The 21,230-nt window shown below is 41.6% G+C and overlaps 1 protein-coding gene across 1 annotated transcript in view; it reads right to left on the reverse strand.

Moving 5' to 3' along the window:
* The window catches only part of LOC145401238 (RNA helicase Mov10l1-like), a 217,717-nt gene that overhangs the window by 34,791 nt on the left and 161,696 nt on the right, over window positions 1-21,230 (reverse strand). The window contains exon 16 of the mRNA XM_080273572.1: window positions 15,647-15,784. Within this exon, the coding sequence (XP_080129698.1) occupies window positions 15,647-15,784 (138 nt within the window). The remainder of the gene's footprint in view (window positions 1-15,646; window positions 15,785-21,230) is intronic.

Genomic DNA, 21,230 nt, shown 5'->3' on the forward strand with positions numbered 1-21,230 from the left:
AACAGTCCTCCCTATCCCAAAGCTAGCAATGGGCCAATCCACTATGTCCAATTTCAACTCAAATCCCCTTAACATTCTTTGTACTACTTGAGAAGATGGTGAATATTTGCCTGTTTGGGTTTTCAGTAAGAAGAGATCATCTATAGACAATCTTTTATGTTCTGAGTTATCCATCTGTGATGTGCATGCCTCCAAGCTGCACTGTCACTTTTATCTAATATGCTATAGCAGTAGCCGTGTATCTGTGTGTGTGTGTGTGTGTGTGTGTGTGTGTGTGTGTGTGTGTGTGTGTGTGTGTGTGTATTTACCTATTTGTATTTACCTATTTGCAGTATACAGGAATTGAGCAATGCTCGTGTTGTCCTGTCTCCATATCCACATTTATCAAGTCTACCTTTACACACATGAATGTTTTTCTCATGCACCACCTCTTTGTCTAAGTCGTTCTAAATATTTTAGTATTTACCTAGTATACCTAATTGTGATATACACGGAATGAACTATGCTCGTGGGTTTCCGTCGCTGTTTCTCAATAAGTCGAATTTAACTTTAAACTCGTTTAAGTTTTTAGACTGGACGATCTCTTTGTCCAGGCTATTCCATAAGTCTATACTTCTGTAAGGAAAGCTATATTTCTTGATATCCTTCAAGCAGCTTGACTTTTTCAATTTCATTCCATGTCCTCTTGTTGCTCTCTTATCCCATACAAACAGATCCTCTTTGTCAATATTATCTACTCCCACCATGGTCCTGAACACCGCAATCATGTCTCCCCGCTTTCTCCTTTCCTCTAACGAAGGCAAATCCAGTTTTTCCAGCCTCTCTCTGTATGACAGGTCAGTCAGACTGGGGACCATCTTGGTTGCTGTTCTTTGTATTCTCTCAATCTTGTTTATATCTTTCTTTTTGTGTGGGGACCACACTACCGCTGCATATTCTAACCTGGGGCGGATCATGGCCACTATCAATTTTTTCATCATTTCCTCATCCATATAATGAAATGCTACTCTTATGTTAGTCAAGAGCTTATAAGTCTCTCCAACTATCTTGTTAATGTGCTTTTCTGGTGACAAACTATCTTGGACCAGCACTCCCAAATCTTTCTCTTCTCTCCTTTTTGTGATTAATTCATTACCCAAAAAATAATTAAGTGATGGTCTCCTGGTACTTTTACCCATTTCCAATATTTTACATTTCTTTACATTAAATTTCATTTCCCACGTCCGGCTCCAATTGTGTATCCTATCCAAATCCTCCTGCAGTATTTTACAATCCTCCTCAGCCTCTATCTTCCTCAAGATCTTTACATCATCAGCAAACAGACTTGCATAACTGTTCACTCCATCTACCATATCATTTACGTAAATCAGGAACATTACTGGCACCAACACTGAGCCTTGAGGGACTCCACTTGTTACTTCCCTCCATCCAGACATCTTTTCCTTTATTACTGTCCTCATTTGTCTGTCTCTCAAAAAATCTCTCATCCATTCCAGAAGTTTCCCCTTTAGTTCTCCTATATATTCTAGTTTCCACATTAGTCTCTTATGAGGTACCTTGTCAAAGGCCTTCTCTAAGTACACACAATCCACCCAACCATCTCTCTCCTGTACCACATCAATCGCTCTTGAGTAAAAGCTCAACAAGTTGGAAACACATGACCTTCCACTTCTGAATCCAAACTGACATTCAGCCAAAATATTCATCTCTTCCAGATATTTTATCCATCTGTCTTTCAGGATTCTCTCACACAATTTTGCGACCATGCTGGTTAGAGACACTGGTCTATAATTCAGGGGTTCTTCCCTGTTTCCTCCCTTGTAAATTGGTACCACATTTGCCCTCTTCCATTCTTTTGGCACTTTCCCCTCTTCCAGTGAGCATACAATTAAGCTGTGAATTTTATCCGCCAGTTGTTCTCTGCATTCCTTCAGTACCCAATTAGAAATTCCATCAGGTCCTGGGGCTTTCCTTACATCTTGAGTTTCCAGTAATTTATACACTTCCTGTACCTCCACTTTTATATCTTTCATCACTGGAACATTTCTAATCAATCCCTCCCCTTCCACAAGCTCCTTTTCTTTAGTGAAAACTGACTGGAAACGTTTGTTCATTATTTCTGCTTGCATTGCCGCATCCTTAAAGACCTCTCCTTCTACTTTCAGCTTGGTGATTCCTTCCTTTTGTTTCAGTTTGCCATTAACAAATCTATAAAACAGTTTGGGTTCATCTTTGCATTTGTCAATTATACCTTTTTCAAAATTCCTTTCTTCTTCTCTACGTATTCTTGTGTATTCATTTCTTGTTCTTTTATATTCTTCCTTTGTTCTCTCGTTACCTCTCTTTCTCCAATTGTTCCACGCCTTATCTCTCTCTTTTTTTGCTATTATACACCTTCTATTAAACCACTCCTTTTTCCTGTTTTCTTTCCCTCTTACTCTTGGTACAAATTTTTCCACTCCCAAATTATAGAGGTCTAGAAAGATATCCCACTTCCTCTGTATCTCTCTTGTTTCTCTGAATTTTCTCCAATCCGCATTTTCAAAAAAGTTTCTCAATCCTGTAAAATTTGCTTTCCCAAAGTTGTATCTTCCCTGTCTATGAAGCTCGTCTCTTGGCTCGACGTTTCCTATTAACATCTGGAACTCAATGACCACGTGATCACTTTTTCCCAAAGGACAGAGATATTCCAATGATTCTATTACATCGGGTTCTTTGGTGAACAGTAAATCCAACCTTGCTGGTGTGTCCTCACCTAGAAACCGTGTCTCTTCTTTGACCCATTGCGTCATCACATTATTCATTATTATATTTAATAACATAGTGCCCCACGAATCCTCGCCACCTCCCGAGTACCATTCCTCCCAGTTCACCTCTTTACAATTAAAGTCACCCACCAAAATTATATTATTGCTTTTCTCAATTATTTTTTGCAAGTAGCTAGCCATATCTGACAACATCTCATGGTATTCATCATCCTTCCATGCTCTCGTCTTTGGGGGAACATAAACTACCGCCATATCTCCCTTAACATTCTCTCCAGTTTCTAATTTCATATATATCACTTCAACCCTGCCTTCTCCCATTTCCACAGTATCTACATTTATGTTGTTCTTCACTGCTATCATCACTCCTCCTCCCTTTTTTTTTCTGTCTTTTCTCCATAGTTTGTATTTACCATCTCCCAAATGAACATCAATATCTTCTCTTAATTTGGTCTCTACAAAGCACATGACATCAGGTTCATGTTCTCTCAAAAAATCATTAATTTCGATCCTTGTCGATATAAAACCATCAACATTAGCATATATCACCTTCAAATTATTTTTGACGTTTTTAATACCCTCTTCTCTCCTACTCTCTGTCCGTACCACTTCCTCGACTTCTGATCTTTCACAACCATCCCCCCTAGTTTCCTTCACTTCTATTTCCTTAAATACCATTTCCTTACTTTCATATCCAATACTCTCCAAAAAAAAGTATTACGTTCTTCCTCTGTCCTCTTATCATTTTTTTCCTTTACTTCTTCCTTTAATGATTTTAAAACTTCCCTTTCTTCTTCATTCAGATCTTTTCTTATTATAATATTTTCCATCCCTGCCTCTTTGCTTAATTTCCAGGTCACTTTAAGTATCTCATTTATTACACTTTCTGATGTAAACTTGACTCTCATTGGTCTTGTTTCCCCTTTCTTATAAGGCCCTATCCTCCTTACTTCCTCAATTTCTTTTACCCACTTGTCTCCTTCGGGGTCAATCTTGCCTAATATTCCTCTCACCATGTTCGTGTCTCTCTCGAGTCTTACGAACCTAACCTCTTCTTCCTCTTCCCTGTTTCCAAATACTACCACACATCTGTTCCTTTCTACAGTTTCTCTCACTATTTTCTCTTTTTTCTTCAGTATTTTCACTACATTTTCTTCCATTTCTTTCTTGTTCATTTCCCTTTCTTCCTGGATGATCTCTCTTAAGCTGACCACTTCTTTCTGTTCTTCTTCTACATGTGCCCACTTTGCCTTATGTTCTTCTAATACATTACTCACCTTCTCCGTTTTATTAGTACTCTCTTCTAGTTTCCTCCTCAGTGTGTGTGTGTGTGTGTGTGTGTGTGTGTGTGTGTGTGTGTGTGTGTGTGTGTGTGTGTGTGTGTGTGTGTGTGTGTGTGTGTGTGTGTGTGTGTATTTTGGGCAGCTGAAACTACACATTCAAATTGCACCAAAAGTGGCACAAAAACCGCAAAAAATTCAATGATGTGTAAAAACTTGGTCCCATCACGATTGAAAAACTTTTCTATCTATCTATCTATCTATAGCCCGACGCCCTAATCCCACAAAGGGTGGCCGCAGACAAAACGCCTCGAAGTCACTCTGTCACCCACCATTTGACTCCCCTCCCCCCAACTCACCCCCACCTCCCTCATATACCTCTCAACTCCATCCCTCCACCTCATCCTCGGTCTACCCCTCCCTCTCCCTCCCTCCACCTCACCTACATACACCCTCTTAGTCAGTCTTTCATTCTCCATTCTCTCCACATGTCCAAACCACCTCAGTGTATTTCTCCTAATCTTTTCAACCACATCCACATCTACCCCACAACGTTCCTTCACTTCTTCATTCGTCAACCTGTCCCTCCACGTCACTCCACATGCTCCTCTCAAGTAACTCATTTCCACTGCTCTCACTCTTGACTTGTTCCCCTCTTGCAAGGTCCACGCCTCGCTTCCATATGTCAGGGTAGGGATCACAATACCATCATGCAGTGACTTCTTAACTTCCATACTCACCTCCCTATTTCTCATCACTGCTTTCAGTGTACCAACAACCTTCCTTCCCTGCTGTACCCTTTCACGTACTTCATCCCCCAAAGTTCCATCCTTACTCATCACACAACCCAAGTACTTGAATGCACTCACATTCTCCATATCCTCACCATCCAACCTCACTGCACACTCTGTGACTTCATTCCTCTCAAACACCATAACTTTACTTTTGTATACATTAACTTTCAGCTTCCTCCTCCTACACACTGTCCCAAATTCATTCACCAAACCTTGCAACTCCCATTCATCTTCACTCAACAATACTGTATCATCAGCAAACAGCAACACCGGAAACTTTTACTATATTTAATGAGTGATCACATTTTGACCAAAAAACGCAGCTCCCGTTGCCTGGCATAGGATCTCCGTAGACTTTTTTGCCCATGGGTACAACTAAAATAAACTAAACTGGTTAGCTGCAAAAAATCCAAGTGATAACGTTAGACTAGAACAGCACATAAACGCAAGAGCCCTACGCAGGAGTAAGTGCGAGGTGCCCGAAGGGCCCACGAGCACTTGTTTTATTTATGAAGTAAGCGTGTAACACAGCATCGCAACAAGGAATTCTATCAATATGCACACCTTAATGGTCTACAGTGCCTGTTGTTAATTCTCATTAAAATCATCCCATCTGCGAGGAAGTTCAAGGTGCATGTGGGATGCCAGCCATCTTCTCTGTACATTCAAGAAGAGGGAGTACCACAGGAGAGTCTTGAGTACAGCATTATCTGGTGCTTCAATTAAAGAGATAGTAGGGTTCACAAACTCACTGTTAGTGAACAAAATTTCTGTCTCATTTCCGGCATCCTAGATATCAACAGATGAGCACCAAGAGCAGCTGTATAAACTCGGGTTTTGGAGTGTAGTTCTAGATTTTCTCTTCTGAGGTTGTTGCTAAGCACTTTTGCCATTTATACAGGGCACATCCAGATCCAGATTTGTTTTTTAATTGTCACATATGGCTTGTATGGCAGTGGTAATGTTTTTAGGCATAATCTTTCACTCCAGCCTCACCTGGGTCCTAGCCGACACTGCATGCAGACTGAGACCTCCAGACTTTTGAAGATTTTGGCATATGCTAACTAGGGTACAGACAGACATGATCTCTTTCTACTCCATAAAGCCATGGTGCCACCCAAGCTAGAGTACCTGTACCGTATACCGTATTTGCCAGTGTATAGGGCGACTCCTGAACCTCATGAAAAAATGCCCAAAATTGGGGGTCGTCCTAAACACCGGGTATAAAATCCAAACCTCTACATCCTGTGGTTATGGGATCCACAGGCATGATATGGAACATCGCCAAACACTCACCTTGACCCTTGTTTCCCTGAACACAGTTACTGTCAAAAACTGCTGAAATTACTAACATCATCATCAAACACAACTTGTTTTCTATATGAAAGCAAATTTTTTTTTTTAAATATCTCCATGGATGCAGTTATGACATAAGAAAGATGAGTAACCTGTTGAGCCCATGCCATAAACACCATTGTGTGTCTCGGTAGCGACTGGCTGGGTTGTTTACAAATTACCACCGAGCGCAGGGTTGCCAGATCTGAAGCAGAGCTCATTACCAACAGCAGTAAACAACAGCGACATTGCTGTTATTCCTGGTGGATTAACTTCAGTCCTACAACCACTTGATATCTGTCTGAATAAATCACTGAAAGACCGCATCCATGAGCAATGGAACGAGTGGATGATCAGTGGTAAAAATTCGTATACAAGTGGTGGGAATATGCATGCTTCATGTCTGGATGAACTGTGATTTTATCAAAAAGGCATAGAATGATATTTCTGTGGAAACAGTCATCAATTCTTTCAAGAAAAGTGGAATTTCCAATTCAGTGGATGGCACAGACAATGACATTTTGTGGCCGGATGAGGAAGATTAAGCTGATGCTGAAGCTACACCTTTGAATTCAGAGTTTTATCCTTACGACGAGGAACTGCAAATTTTAACTCAGGCTGAAATTGATGAACTGATGATGTCAGATGTGGATGATACTGATTTTGAAGATTTTTAATCACTGACGATTGATGTGATGACTTTAATAAAATGTAACTTTCCTTTAATCTATTTTTTTTTTTTTTTAATGCGAGGAAGAAGGAACCAAAAGCTGAGCCCGCATGAACGTTCATTCCAAGAAAGAAACAAAGACAATACAAAAGAGAGCCAAATTCAAGATCCATTCATTTTGAGATGCCTGGACACACTACGTTTGAAAGACTGGAGATCATAGGAAGTAGGAAATACAGACAGAGGGAGACAGTTCCAGAGCTGGCCTGTTGCATAAATGAAGGACTGGGAGTTACGGTTAACTCTTGCATTAGCGAGCTGGACAGCAAAGGGACGAGAGTTTGTTGCTAGACGGGTGCTACGCGCCCGTCGTAGAGGTGGAGCAATGCAAGCAGACAGTTCAGAGGAGCAGTGACCATTGAAGTAGCAATAGAAAAGAGATAAAAGAGGCAACAGTGCGGCGAATAGACAAAGGTTGAAGGGAGCCAGTAAGAAGAGGAGAGTTGATGAGATGAATAGCCTTGGATTCCACCCTACTGAGAAGAGCTGTATGTGGGGAGCCTCCACACACATGAGAGTTGTACTCTAGACAGGGGCAAATAAAACCCGTGTATAAAGTCAACAACTATGCAGGAGTAGTGAAGGCATGGAGTCGGCTTAGCACCCAATCTCTTGGAAGCAAATTTTACAAGAGATGCAATATGATCTTTCCAAGACAAGTCCTGTGTGAATGAAACCCCAAGCATGTTCAAGGATGATGCAGGATTGAGCTGGATATTATTAAACATTAGTGGGTACTCCTGTGGAAGATTTTGATGAGTTGATAGGTGTAAAAACTGAGTCTTTGATGCATTAAAAACAACAGGATTATTTGTACCCCAGTCATAGATATGAGCCAAGTCAGACAGGTGTGCCATAGCCTCATCCCTTGTTTGTTGAAGTAACTGCTGAGATGGACGTCGTGGGAACCATATGGAAAGGTGAAGGGTGGAATCATCAGCGTACGAGTGGATTGAGTAAGATGTACAACTTAAAAGATCATTGATGAATAAAAGGAAGAGAGTTGGTGTTGCTGTTTGCTGATGATACAGTATTGTTGAGTGAAGATGAATGGGAGTTGCAAGGTTTGGTGAATGAATTTGGGACAGTGTGTAGGAGGAGGAAGCTGAAAGTTAATGTAAACAAAAGTAAAGTTATGGTGTTTGAGAGGAATGAAGTCACAGAGTGTGCAGTGAGGTTGGATGGTGAGGATATGGAGAATGTGAGTGCATTCAAGTACTTGGGTAGTGTGATGAGTAAGAATGGAACTTTCGGGGATGAAGTACATGAAAGGGTACAGCAGGGAAGGAAGGTTGTTGGTACACTGAAAGCAGTGATGAGAAATAGGGAGGTGAGTATGGAAGTTAAGAAGTCACTGCATGATAGTATTGTGATCCCTACCCTGACGTATGGAAGCGAGGCATGGACCTTGCAAGAGGGGAACAAGTCAAGAGTGAGAGCAGTGGAAATGAGTTACTTGAGAGGAGCATGTGGAGTGACATGGAGGGACAGGTTGACGAATGAAGAAGTGAAGGAACGTTGTGGGGTAGATGTGGATGTGGTTGAGAAGATTAGGAGAAATACACTGAGGTGGTTTGGACATGTGGAGAGAATGGAGAATGAAAGACTGACTAAGAGGGTGTATGTAGGTGAGGTGGAGGGAGGGAGAGGGAGGGGTAGACCGAGGATGAGGTGGAGGGATGGAGTTGAGAGGTATATGAGGGAGGGGGGGGGTGAGTTGGGGGGAGGGTAGTCAAATGGTGGGTGACAGAGTGACCTGGAGGTGTTTTGTCTGCAGCCACCCTTTGCGGGATTAGGGCGTCGGGCTATAGATAGATAGATAGATAGAGTTGGTGATAGGACAGAGCCCTGAGAAACACCACAGTTAATAGATCTAGGAGAAGAACAATGGCCGTCTACAACAGCAGCTACAGAACGACCAGAAAGGAAGCCAGAGATGAAGGCACAGATAGAAGGACAGAAACCGTAAGAGGGCAGTTTGGAAATTAAAGATTTATGCCAGACTCGATCGAAAGCCTTTGAGATGTCAAGTGCAATGGCAAAGCTTTCGTCAAAGTCCCGAAAGGAGGATGACCAGGAATCTGAAAGGTAGGTGAGAAGATCACCAGTGGAGTATCCCCGATAGAACCCATACTGACAATCAGAAAGATGGTTGTAAGAGTAAAGATACTTAAAAATTTTTCTGTTAAGAATGGACTCAAAAACTTTTGAGACACAGGATGTTAAAGCAATTGGATGATAGTTAGAGGGCTGGGAATGGTCACCCTTCTTTGGGACCGGCTGAATGACAGCAAACTTCCAGCAAGAAGGAAAGGTACAAGTAAAAAGACAAAGGTGAAAGAGTTTACCTAGGCAGGGTGTAAGCACAGAAGCACAGTTCTTGAGTTCAACAGGAGGGACCCCATCAGGCCCATATGCCTTGTTAGTATTGAGGCCAGCGATGGCAGAAAATACATCAGCTGAAGAAATTTTAATGTCAGCCATGAGGAAGTCAGAGGGGGGAAGTGAGGGAGGAACAGCACCAGAATCATGTAAGTTGGAATTGGAGGAGAAAGTCTGAGTGAAAAGATCTGCTTTATTAGTAGAAGAAATAGCTACAGAGCCATCAGAGTAGATAAAAGGAGGGAAGGATGATGAGGTAAAGTTGTTAGAAAGGTTTTTGGCAAGGTGCCAGAAGGAGCGGGAAGAATTCGAATTGGAGAGTTGAGAGCATATAGTATGGATGAAATTATTTTTTGCTAAGCGAAGAACAGACTTAGCACGATTCAGGGCAGATATATACAAAAAGATGTGATTCAGGGGTGGGTTGGCTCCGGTACCTTTTACAGGCTCTCTCCTTGTTGCGGACAGCATTAGAACAACCATGATTAAACCAAGGCTTTCTTGCATTAGTCAGAGGATATGAGAAAGGAATGTATGCTTCCATGCCCATGAGAATAACCTCCGTAATGAGCAAGGCACATGTATGCTTCCATGCCCATGAGAATAACCTCCGTAATGCGCAAGGCACATGTATGCTTCCATGCCCATGAGAATAACCTCCGTAATGAGCAAGGCACATTCAGATCGCTCCCGGCTATGGAAGCAATAATCAATCCAGGGAAAATCAAAGAAGTACTGCCTGAGGGCCTCCCAATCCGCAGCTCCGAAGTGCCACAGACGACGTTTCTTTGGAGGGTCCACATGCTGTACCAGAGCGATAGGACAGGTTAAAATAACAAGGTTATGATTGGAGGAGCCCAATGGAGAGAAAAGATTAACAGTGTAGGCAGAAGGATTAGTTGTAAGGAAGACAACACGGTAGCATGATTTTAAGTTTTTAATACAGGATGAGTGTATACTTGAATATTAAATGTATAACTCATTTTGATATCAGAGGTGACACATGCTGCCTAGATAGCCTGTAAAACCCATAGAAGAAGCTGATTTAAAGTAAAACCTAACCAATGGCTGTGTTGCTTAGCAATGTGTTAATAGTATTACTTCACTGGTCAGTGGGAAGAGTGATAAAGGACTAGGGTTACTGGGACAGCAAAGCTCCCAGTGTCTAAAGAGTTGGGGCTCGTCTTATGCACGAAGTACACCTCTAAACCCACATTTTGTATAGAAATATTGGGAGTAGTCTTATACACAGGTAAGCCTTATACACCAGCAAATACAGTAGTTGTGAAGTGTATACAACAGCTACGCTTGCCCAGTTATGCACCTTGTGTAATATCAATTGCCCTCCTGTATCAGCTGAGTAGTCAAGCCAGTATGCATCTGAAAATATAGGTTTGGCATACCCTGAGGAGCTACAGAGGTCAGTAGTGACTGTGATGGGTACAAATGATCACCAACTGGAAGCAGGTAGTGCTAACCCTGGGGACTAATGTTGCCAACCTGGACCATGAATTGGTGCCAGAAGATTATGCAGGAGAGAAGCAAGCTGAGGTGTGATCATGACAGGGATGCACTATCCAAGTAGGCATGACTTGGATGCCTATGAGAGTGGCCCATCTGTTTACTGTGTGCACCGGGACCCTGATCCTAAGGATCCTGTCCCTGCTGGCAATCAATGTCTTGTGACTCACGCAGCTTCTGACTGAAGGAAGAATTTGCTTACGTCTCTCAGCCTACCAGCAAGGAATGTTGTGCTTCTTCTTTTCTGTGATGTGGATGTTTTAGATGTGGTGCTGGGGTTAAAAAATCTCTCACTGTCAGCAGGGGCACACCCAGGAATTTTCTAAGGGGGGGGCCCACAGTGAAGTGAGGTCAGGTAATCCGATAATTACCGGTAGGTCACATGCAGGTTTAGAGTCAGAGAGCTGCTGGCTCATGTGTTATCCTTTGTTTGTACCTGCCAATTTTTCATGTTCTGTTGTTATCAAAATAAATATATATAAATTTTTAAAGGACCCAGAGAGCTAAGGGGGGGGGGGCCTGGGCCCAGTAGCCCCCCCCTGGGTGCACCCCTGACTGTCAGTGATGGGCATCTAGAATGTTGGTCAGTACCTTGAGCTCAACAGGTGGTGTTGGGGACTGTGATGAACGAACCCAGCTCTGTCTTGGTGGTATCAGGAAGAATTCCATGCAAGAGTTAACAAACAACTCCCTTGAAGACATGGAAGTGTCACTTCTCCATGGCTTTACCTGCACTACATGGGCATCTGGTAGCACTCATGACCTGACTGTCACACTGCCATATTGCAGAACTTCTTCCTATCGGAATTCCTTTATTCCCCAAACTGCTTCTCTTAGGAACACACTTCCCAAAGTTAGTTTCCCCACAAACTACAACCTACAGCATTTCAGTCCAACTGTCACAGATTATTATTATTTTTTTCAATTTGAGGACACTTGTAATCTGGTGTATAAAATTTTTTAAAATTTAATTTGTTTTTCCTTCCTCTGTTCATTTTTTTTTTTTTTTTTTTAAAGGTCTGTGCCATGGTGGTAACCGACTTACTGATTGACTAATTAATGCACCAAATCATGGCAGCATAACATGAAAGGCCAATGCTTCTGAATAATTATCTATCTACAACCAAATACCTTATCATGAAAGGGACCCCCCTCCCCCCCTTTTTTTTTCAGCGCAAGGAAGAAGAGACCAAAGGCCAGGAGTCTGCAGATTGTTCCTTCCAAGAAAAACACAAAAACAAGATAAATCACCCTCACATCACCCTGTTCTCCACTATCTGGCAACTCTACCACCACCTCACACCACTCTGACTCACATACCTCGCTATCCCATATCTCCACCTTATCCTTGGCCTCCTACTTGCCCTCTCTCCTTCCAACTCTCTCACATGAACTCTCTTAATTACTCTCTCACTCTCCACAAATTTCAATCTCCATTCCTTCCACATGGCCATATCATCTTTGGGTGTTCCTGCTAGCACCTTCCAGCTCGTCCACAACACCACAATGTTCCTAAACTTCTTGATTTGTTTGTCTGTCTGTCTGTCTCTTCAGTAGACTCCACACAACCCTCTCAGGAGACTCATTTTTATTCCTCTTCCAGTTGACTAGTGTCCTTACAGCAGAGACCAACCTTCAGTTCCATACATTTGTACTGTATAAGGATCACAAGTACTGTCATGCAATGACTTATTTTACTTTCATGTTCATCTCATCCCTAGCAACCATCCTCAATAAATCTATATCCCTTCTTCCCTGGCAGACTCTCTCTCTAACTACATCCTCCAACTCCCATCCTTGCTCTTCACACTACCTACATACTTGAAGGTGTTCATGTTCTTCATTTCCTGACCCTGCAGCTTCACTACACACTCCTTGACTTCCTACTCTCAGAAATTTTAACCTTACTCTCTGCTACATTAATTTCAAATTTTGTTTCTTGTACATACATTCAAACTCATTCACCAATCCATACCACTCCCGCTAATCTTCACTTAACAGTACAGTATCGTCACTGAAGTCTGAGGGAGGAAGTGAACCAGTTACAGTTCTTCTGTACAGCCATCCATCATCCAATCCTACATTGCCCCACGAGGAACGTAGGAGCCCAGGGCTAGGCAGTTGGTCTCGACATTTAAGATGAGAGTGACCAGCCTCACTCATCCCTGAGTGGCATTACATGAGCAATCAACCCCAACCACCCCTTGGATATAAACCTTCACCGGCTCAATCCGACTGGAGCGCAATAATTACCCACTAAACCACCTGGTGCCAAAATTTGGCTATATGGTTACCACCCAGCGTAATAAATGGTTTCCTGGTGTACAGGAAACCATTTGGCTTGTCACTCAATGTAGAGTCACCCACAGGAAGAAGAAAAGGAAAGAATGAAGGAAAGAAAGACAGAGGAGGGAGTGTAAAGTCACCTGTAGGCAGAAGGACAAGGAAAGAATGAAGGAATGAAAGACAGAAGAGGATGGAAGGAAAGAAGGATAGAAGAGAGGAAAGGGCAGACACCCGAGAGCAGCACTACATCAAGTGAGTGGATGGTGAGCGCCCCCACATCATTCCATATATTTATCAAGCACCCTGAAAATCTAATGAGAGAAAGGCAAAGGATGAGGCATTCAGAATAAATGGCAGCAGAGACATGATCCAAGACTTGTGCAAACTCTCTAACAGAAGATATATTTAAGTGTAGAAGTTCACAGAATAAATGGCATCAGAGACATGATCCCAGACTTGTGCAAACATCTCTAACAGAAGACATATTTAAGTGTAGAAGTTCACTTCAAGGGATTTAAGTGTCTGGCCAATGTTGGAAATAGCATGGATATGATTTTCTTTACTACTGGACCAAGTAGTGGTGAGGATATCTTAAGTTAGGTATGGTAGGAAATAGGGTTACATTGCTTTGCAGGCAACAGATTCTTTGAGGCCCCTGAATACTCTGTAACTGATTGTTCAAGAAAGTTCAGTACTACAAGCAGCTTTGCTAAAGTCTGCTATCTGACGCTGGACACAGACTATAACCTATATCATGGGAGAAAAGAAATTGCCGTTTAGCAACCCTCTTTCAAACTGTCCAATTTCGTGCATTCTTTTTTTGTGAGTAGCTAAATAATATACAGTGATGTTAAAGACAGCAGCCTTCACTGAAAAACAATAGAATACAATAAATTTAGCTTTTTAAACACAAACATAAATGTAACATACGTGTTAGCAGTCAGCTGATGAAATAAACAAAAGTTAAGTATACATATTTAAATTTCATGGGGCGCCTGACAATTGTCATGTGCATAATAAAGTAGTGCCGAATATCTGACTTATCAAATATAAGACACAGACGTCTCCCAGTATCATGTTACTGCATAATACATTAAAAGAAGGTAGACATAACCATTTATAGTATTTTTTAATAATTACTGAGACTGAAACGATGACACAGATGATAATTATGTTGGTGCTACGGAGTTGCTCAGATGAAAGATTGCAGCGGAAAATGCGAGTCCACCTGACTGACTCAACGATGCTTGCACATGACCACACCCACAGTAGGCCTATGCTCCCTACAGCCTTGCAAATTGTAAGTAATGATGTTATATGCTTCACCCATGTTTTCTGTAAGTTTGATATTTTAGACAGTTCTTAACATCACTGTATATTATTTAGCTACTAACAACAAGAATGCACAAAATCGGACAGTTTGGAAGAGGGTTGCTGAATGGCAATTTCTTTTCTCCCGTGAAATAGGCTATAGTAAACAATCATCCTCTAAGGCCCAGCAACTTCCCACACATGACAGACAGTGTCACAAATCATTAAATGTCATGTCACCATTTGGGTGCTAATATCATAATGCCTACTAAAACCAGATATGAGCTATGCCATTTAGGACTGGAGTGATGCTGTTTGCTTGGATGGTTGTAAGACATATTGGTGTGTCAAGTTGAAGATAATTCATGACTGCCTTAACAAATTTCATATCTTCAAAATTTTCCTTGATGCAGTCAATACTAGTAATTTTACTGACAGCACTGCCATTACTCTATCACTTGGCCACTTTTTTTCCCTCTTGCATTCACACCTTGTAAACTTGAGATGACTATATCTTAAGATCACAAAGCAAGTTATTCCCATTGTGGTCTCATGGGAAGTGGAGTATCGATGTGGCTGCAGCTTGATACATTAGCTAAGAGTTCCCCATACTGATCCAGACAGAGCATTTCTTTCAATGAAACTGTCAATGCTAAAGCTGCAGCTTTTTCCTTCTTGGTCTAGGAGGGTCTAGGACTGCAACTGAAGAGTTGAAAGAAAGGATGGGACTGGAATATACTAGTGTTGTGATGAGGGGGGGTTAAATTGAGATGGTTCGGACATGTCGAGAGGATGGATGATGATATTAAAATGCAGAAAAAGAGAAGTCTGAATGTCAGGGGCAGGGCTGCAAGAGACCGAATGAAAAAGACCAGGGACAATGTCACACAATGTGACTGCAAGGATAAGGGTCTGAATTGGGAGGCTGACAGAGATCAAGCAGCATGGAGAGCTGCTATTAGGTGACGAAGGCTGAAGCATGCAAGAATGCTGAAGCCTTTATAAATGATACGATATGACGATACATATTTTCTACAGCAGATAGCACAGAGTGACCAACAAGTAAGTTGGTTCTGGTACCCTGGCCATCAAATATACAATTTTAAGCCTTACAAGTTATCACAGTACTCCTGTCTCTAACCTTCTAAATTTCCATCTTTTACAGTACTTATCTACTGTGCTCTAAATCTACCTCTCACTTACTGGTACTGTAGAATACTTTCATATGTGCATAAGTTTCACCTGCAGCAGATCTACTGAAGATTTCACTGTTGAGATGAGAATCACTTGTCTCTCTTGCCCCTGAAATTCCTCTACTGAGCCCACCTTCACATCAGCTGACACTCCAAATGTACCAAGTAGTTTCACAATTTTCTCAACCTGGAAGGCAAATTGGGAAATCATCATTACAAAGGGCCACTGAATGGTGTACCGTGGAGCACAAAAAAAACTCTCTCAAATGTGTAGATCTGAGGAACACTTACACTACAGCTTATAGGTCAATGCAGCACAGTAACTACTGTATTAGCGCTTGATGATTTTAAGCATCTTAATGGAGTGAGAGATAAGACAAGAAAATGAGAAAAGAAAACTAATTTCAGAGTGAAACAAGAACACGTGATTGGTGGTGACAGATCTTGATCTATCTATTAATGTATCTACAGCCACAGGCCTTAATCCTACAAGGGCTGGCCATAAACAAATCACCTCAACGTTGCCCTGTCCTCTGCCATTAGGCTGCCCTCCCTCCAACTCACACCCTCTTCTCGCATATATCTCTCCACTTCATCCATCTCATCCTTGGTCTCCCCCTCCCCCTTTTCCATTCCATCTCACACATTCACTTTTAGTAAAGTTTCCATCATCACCTCAGGTCTAAACTATCTCAGAGTACTTCTCTTAGTGTTTTTAACCACATTCACATCAAGACCACAACATGACTTAAATCTTTCATTTCTCTGTCTATCTCTCCATGTAGCTCCACATGCTCATCTCAAGTAACTAATTTCCACTGCACTCACTCTCAACTTGTGTTCTTCCTACATGATCCAAGCTTCACCTCCATACATCAGAGTGGGGATCACAATACTGCCATCTATCTATCTATCTACTGCCAGATGCCGTAATCCCCCAAGGGGTGGCCATAAACAAATTACCTCCATGCCGCACTGTCCCTCGCCATTTCACTCCCCTCCTCCCAGCTCACACCCCATTCTCTCATATACCTCTCCACTCCATACCTCCATCTCATCCTCAGCCTCCCCTTCCATCTCACCCTCCCCACCTGACTCATATACACTCTCCTCATTAGTTCCTCACTCTAAATCCTCTCCACATGGCCAAACCACCTCACTGTATTTCTCCTAATGCTTTCCATCACATTCACATCCACACCACACTGCTCCTTCACTTCCTCACTTCCCAGTCTGTTTCTCCATGCAGCTCCACCTGCTCCTCTCAAATAACTCAGTTCCACTGCTCTCACTCATGACTTGCGTCCTTCCAACAAGGCACAAGCTTCGCTTCCATCCGTTAGAGTAGGTATCACAATACCATCATGTGGCAACTTTTAAAATTCCAAGCTCACTTCCCTATTTCTTATCACTGCTTTCAAAGAACCAGCAACCTTTCTTCCTTGTTGTACCCTTTCAAGCACTTCATCCTCCAAACTTCCAACCTTACTCATCACACTATCCAAGTACAATAAAATGCACTCACATTTTCCATTTTCTCATCATCCAACCTCACTGTACATTCAGTGACTTCATTTCTCTTGAAGACCATAACTTTACTCTTCTCTACATTCACCTTTAGATGCTGTTTTCTCTACACTCACCTTTAGATGCTATTTCTTACACACTATCCCAAACTCATTCACTAAACCATGCAGTTTCCCTATGTCTTCACTTAATACAGAATCATTTGCAAACAACAGTACACGAAGTTTCCAAACGCTGCCCTCTCTCATTAGGACTGCTCCAACATCCACTGCCCTATCTTGTATCTCATTATGCAACCATGGAGAAATGACACATCCCTGTTTCAATCCAACATTCAGATTAAAAATTTCACTCAGTTCACTATCCACACACACATTACAGCCTTTGCACCCTCATACATACTCTTCAGGGCATTCAACAACTTCCCATTTACTCCATATAATCTTCATATTTTGCACATTCCTTGTCTATCCACTCTATCATATGCTTTCTCCAAATCCATGAAGGTTGCATGCAACTTCTTTCCCTTCTCTAGAAACTTTTCCACGAAAGATCTAAGGATGAATATCTGATCACCACAAACTCTTCCCTTCCTGAAACCTCCCTGTTCTTCTTCAACTAATTCCTCTATTATATCCCTAACTTTATCAATAAGTATCTTACCATATACTTTTCCTATTACACTAAGAAGACAAACGCCCTTATGATTACCACACACTTCTTTTTCCCTTTTTCCTTCGATGTTCATTCATGGCTTTACCAAGGTAAATATTGAGCTAATATTTTGTTACAATATACTTTGATACTTTGGCATGTGTTCTCTCAGTTACTAAGACAAAATGTGGCCGTTGGGAAATTTCATTTTTACCCCTATGTCTGCACACAACAGACACCTCCAAAAAACTGCCATGCACAGTTAACGGGTTAAACCGCAAATCTTATCCGCCATCTGTTCTCTGCATTCCTTTAGTATCCAATTAGGGATCCTGTCTTGTCCCGAGGCCTTCCTCACATCTTGAGTTTCCAGTACTTTGTATACTTCTTGCACAACACCCTTTACAACTTTTAACATTACATTTCTAGTTGCTCCCTCCTCCTCCACAAAATCACTTTCTCTAGTGAAGACTGATTGGAAGCATTTGTTCATTACTTCAGTTTGCATGACCACATCTTTATAGACATTTTCTTTTACCTTCAGCTTATTGATTCCTTCCTTTCGTTTCAATTTGCCATTAACAATCCTATAAAACAATTTAGGTTCTTCCTTACATTTGTCAACTATACCTTTTTCAAAGTTTTTTTCTTCCTCTCTACATATTCATTCCCAGTTCTTTTACATTCTTCCTTTGTTCTATCATTATTTTTCTTCCTCCATTTATTCCATGCCTTATCCCTTTCTTTTTTTGCTATCATACACCTTTTGTTGAACCAGTCATTTCTCCAGTTCTCTTTCCCACTAACCTTTGGAACATACTTTTCCACACCCATATTATCGAAGTCTAGAAAGAAATCCCATTTCTTCTGTATCTCTCATTTTCCAGACTTCTCCCCAATCCGGTTCTTCGAAAAATTTTCGCAGTCCTTAAAAGTTTGCTTACCCAAAGTTGTATCTTCCACACCTGTATAGTTCACCTCTTGTCTCCCCATTTCCTTCTATTGTTTGGAACTCTATCACTCCATGATCACTTTTTCCTACAGGACACAGATATTTCAGAGATTCAACTGCATCAGGTTCTTTGGTTAGAATTAAATCTAGTCTTGCTGGTGTGTCATCCCCCCTAAATCATGTCTCTTCTTTGACCCACTAGGTCATTACATTATCCATTGCTACATTCAATAATATACTGCCCCATGAAACTTCACTACTTCCTGAGTCCCACTCTTCCCAATTTACCTCTTTACAATTGAAATCCCCCATTGCTACTCTTCTCACTTTCTGTAGGTATCTAACCATGTCCGACAACATCTCCTGATATTCCTCCTCATTCCATGCCCTTGTCTTGGGGGAGGGACATATGCTACTGAGATGTCTCTCTTGCCTTTCCCTCTGTTTTCTATTACCATGTTTATCACTTCAGCCATACCTTCTCCCAGTTCCACACTATCCAAATTTAGGCTCTTTTTCACTGCTATCATCACTCCTCCTCCCATTTATGCTTTTCTATCTCTTCTCCATAGGTTGTATTTCCCATTTCCCATTTGAATTTCAATATTCTCTCTTAGGTTGGTCTCTACAAGGCACATAATGTCTGGCTCACTTACCCTCAAGAAATTGTCTATTTCTAGTCTTGCTGAGATTAGACCATCTACATTAGCATATGCCACCTTCAATCTTTTTGGACTGTTTTTATTCTGTCCTCTCTCCCTCTCTCCTTTGGTATCACTTCCTCAATTTCTGATCCATAACTCTTCAATAGCATGCTGTCTTCTCTTCCTCCATTCTCTGGTCTTCTTTTTCCTTTGCTTCCTTAGCAAGCTCCTTTATTTTAGCTCTCGCTTCCTCATTTGCATCTCTCCTTAGCCAGATATTTTTGAATCCTTCCTTATCTGCTAAATTCCAAGTCTTGTTGATTATTTCATTTACTGTAACCTGAGACTGAAATTTTACTTTGAGTGGCCTTGCCCCTCCCTCACATATTTTACCAGCCTAAACACTTCTTCGATCTCCCCCTGGGCTTCGTCCTTTCCTTCCGTAACAACTGACACTATTTCCTTTGTCCTTCTCAGGTGTGATTCTCTTATGAGTCGATGGTATGCGGCTTCCTGCATGTTGTATCTAAGTGGCAATACAATGAAAAGGAATGATCCAATGGAAATTTTAAGCAGAACAGAGTGTCACACTGCTGTGTCAAATGATAATGACTGGCTGAAACTGACTCTAGGTGAAGTTTAAGAGCCTCATAACATACAGGACCTGACTTGTTTGCAACCAGTATGATGCCCATTAAGACACAAAGGAGAGTTCCTTTCAGGCTGGTGTCATGTCAGGAGGTATGCAGAGTTGTCAGGGACAAGCTAGTGTGATGTACTCTACAGCAGCAAGAACAAGACCTGGGAGGAAATACAGGGGGCAAAACCCTGTCCTTAACAGGATCCTGAGAGAGAATGAAGAGAACACATCTGTTTCCCAATTCAACACAGTCAATAGAAAATGCCTTGGAAGAGATCAAAGACCAGGAAAGACTCCATAACATTAGTCACACAAAGAAAGTGCAAGTAGTACCTGGAAAAAAGGGGGGAGGGGGGACATGAAAGCAAAAAAGGCTCCCTGAAATTGAGAAGAATAAAAAGTGACTCATAAGAACTGCAAACAACAGCACAGGACCACTGCCCACTTAAAACAAGCAAAACTGACCAAACAAGACAGACTAACTTAGCTAGGAAAGTCAGTAATAGGAAATCCGATGAATCAGATTGATATCCCAAAGAGAAGCAAGAGAAAACATTCAAAGAAGGCTCCACGAAGTTGAAGTAAACATGAAAAGCATAAATAATGGTTGAAAGATGCTGAGCTCACATCATATAACTTTGCAATATTGGCAGTAGGTGGGATACCTATCATCCACTTGCTTTATCTATGTCTGTCTTCCACTCTTCCTATTTCTCCTATCTCTTATTTAACCCCTTAACCGTGGGGCGTCACTTTCGTGATGCTTGGGAGCAAGGGATCATACCGCGGGGCGCCGCTTTTGTGATTCTGTGTTATTTTGAATTCGCTCGGGCTTTCAAGTGGTGACTTGTTCATCTATCAGTACTGCCAATGTCCAACACTAGTCAGCACTCCTAATCTCATCTGTACTCCCATCCATTGTTGACAATTTAGCCATTTCTCCCTGTTCTTGACTCCTCTCCCTTCCCCCCCCCTCCATTATCCTCTCTTCTCGCCTGCACGGATGTGCTGTGCTAACTAAATCTTCCCCGGAATTTTCCACTGATTTCATCCATTGAAATAAGCCCTATGCCCTATTCTTATACCAAATAATATATACAAAAAAGAAATACAGTAAGTGAAAGTGCCATACACCTGGAATTGGCTAATTATCATCTGACAACACCTCACGTGCACTCGTTCGCTAATTTTCGCAGTTTATTTCCCCCTGAAATAT

The sequence above is a fragment of the Coenobita brevimanus genome, chromosome 6 (assembly GCF_032717465.1).
Source record: "Coenobita brevimanus isolate Jiangsu-jjx chromosome 6, ASM3271746v2, whole genome shotgun sequence".
In the NCBI taxonomy this organism is placed as follows: domain Eukaryota; kingdom Metazoa; phylum Arthropoda; class Malacostraca; order Decapoda; family Coenobitidae; genus Coenobita; species Coenobita brevimanus.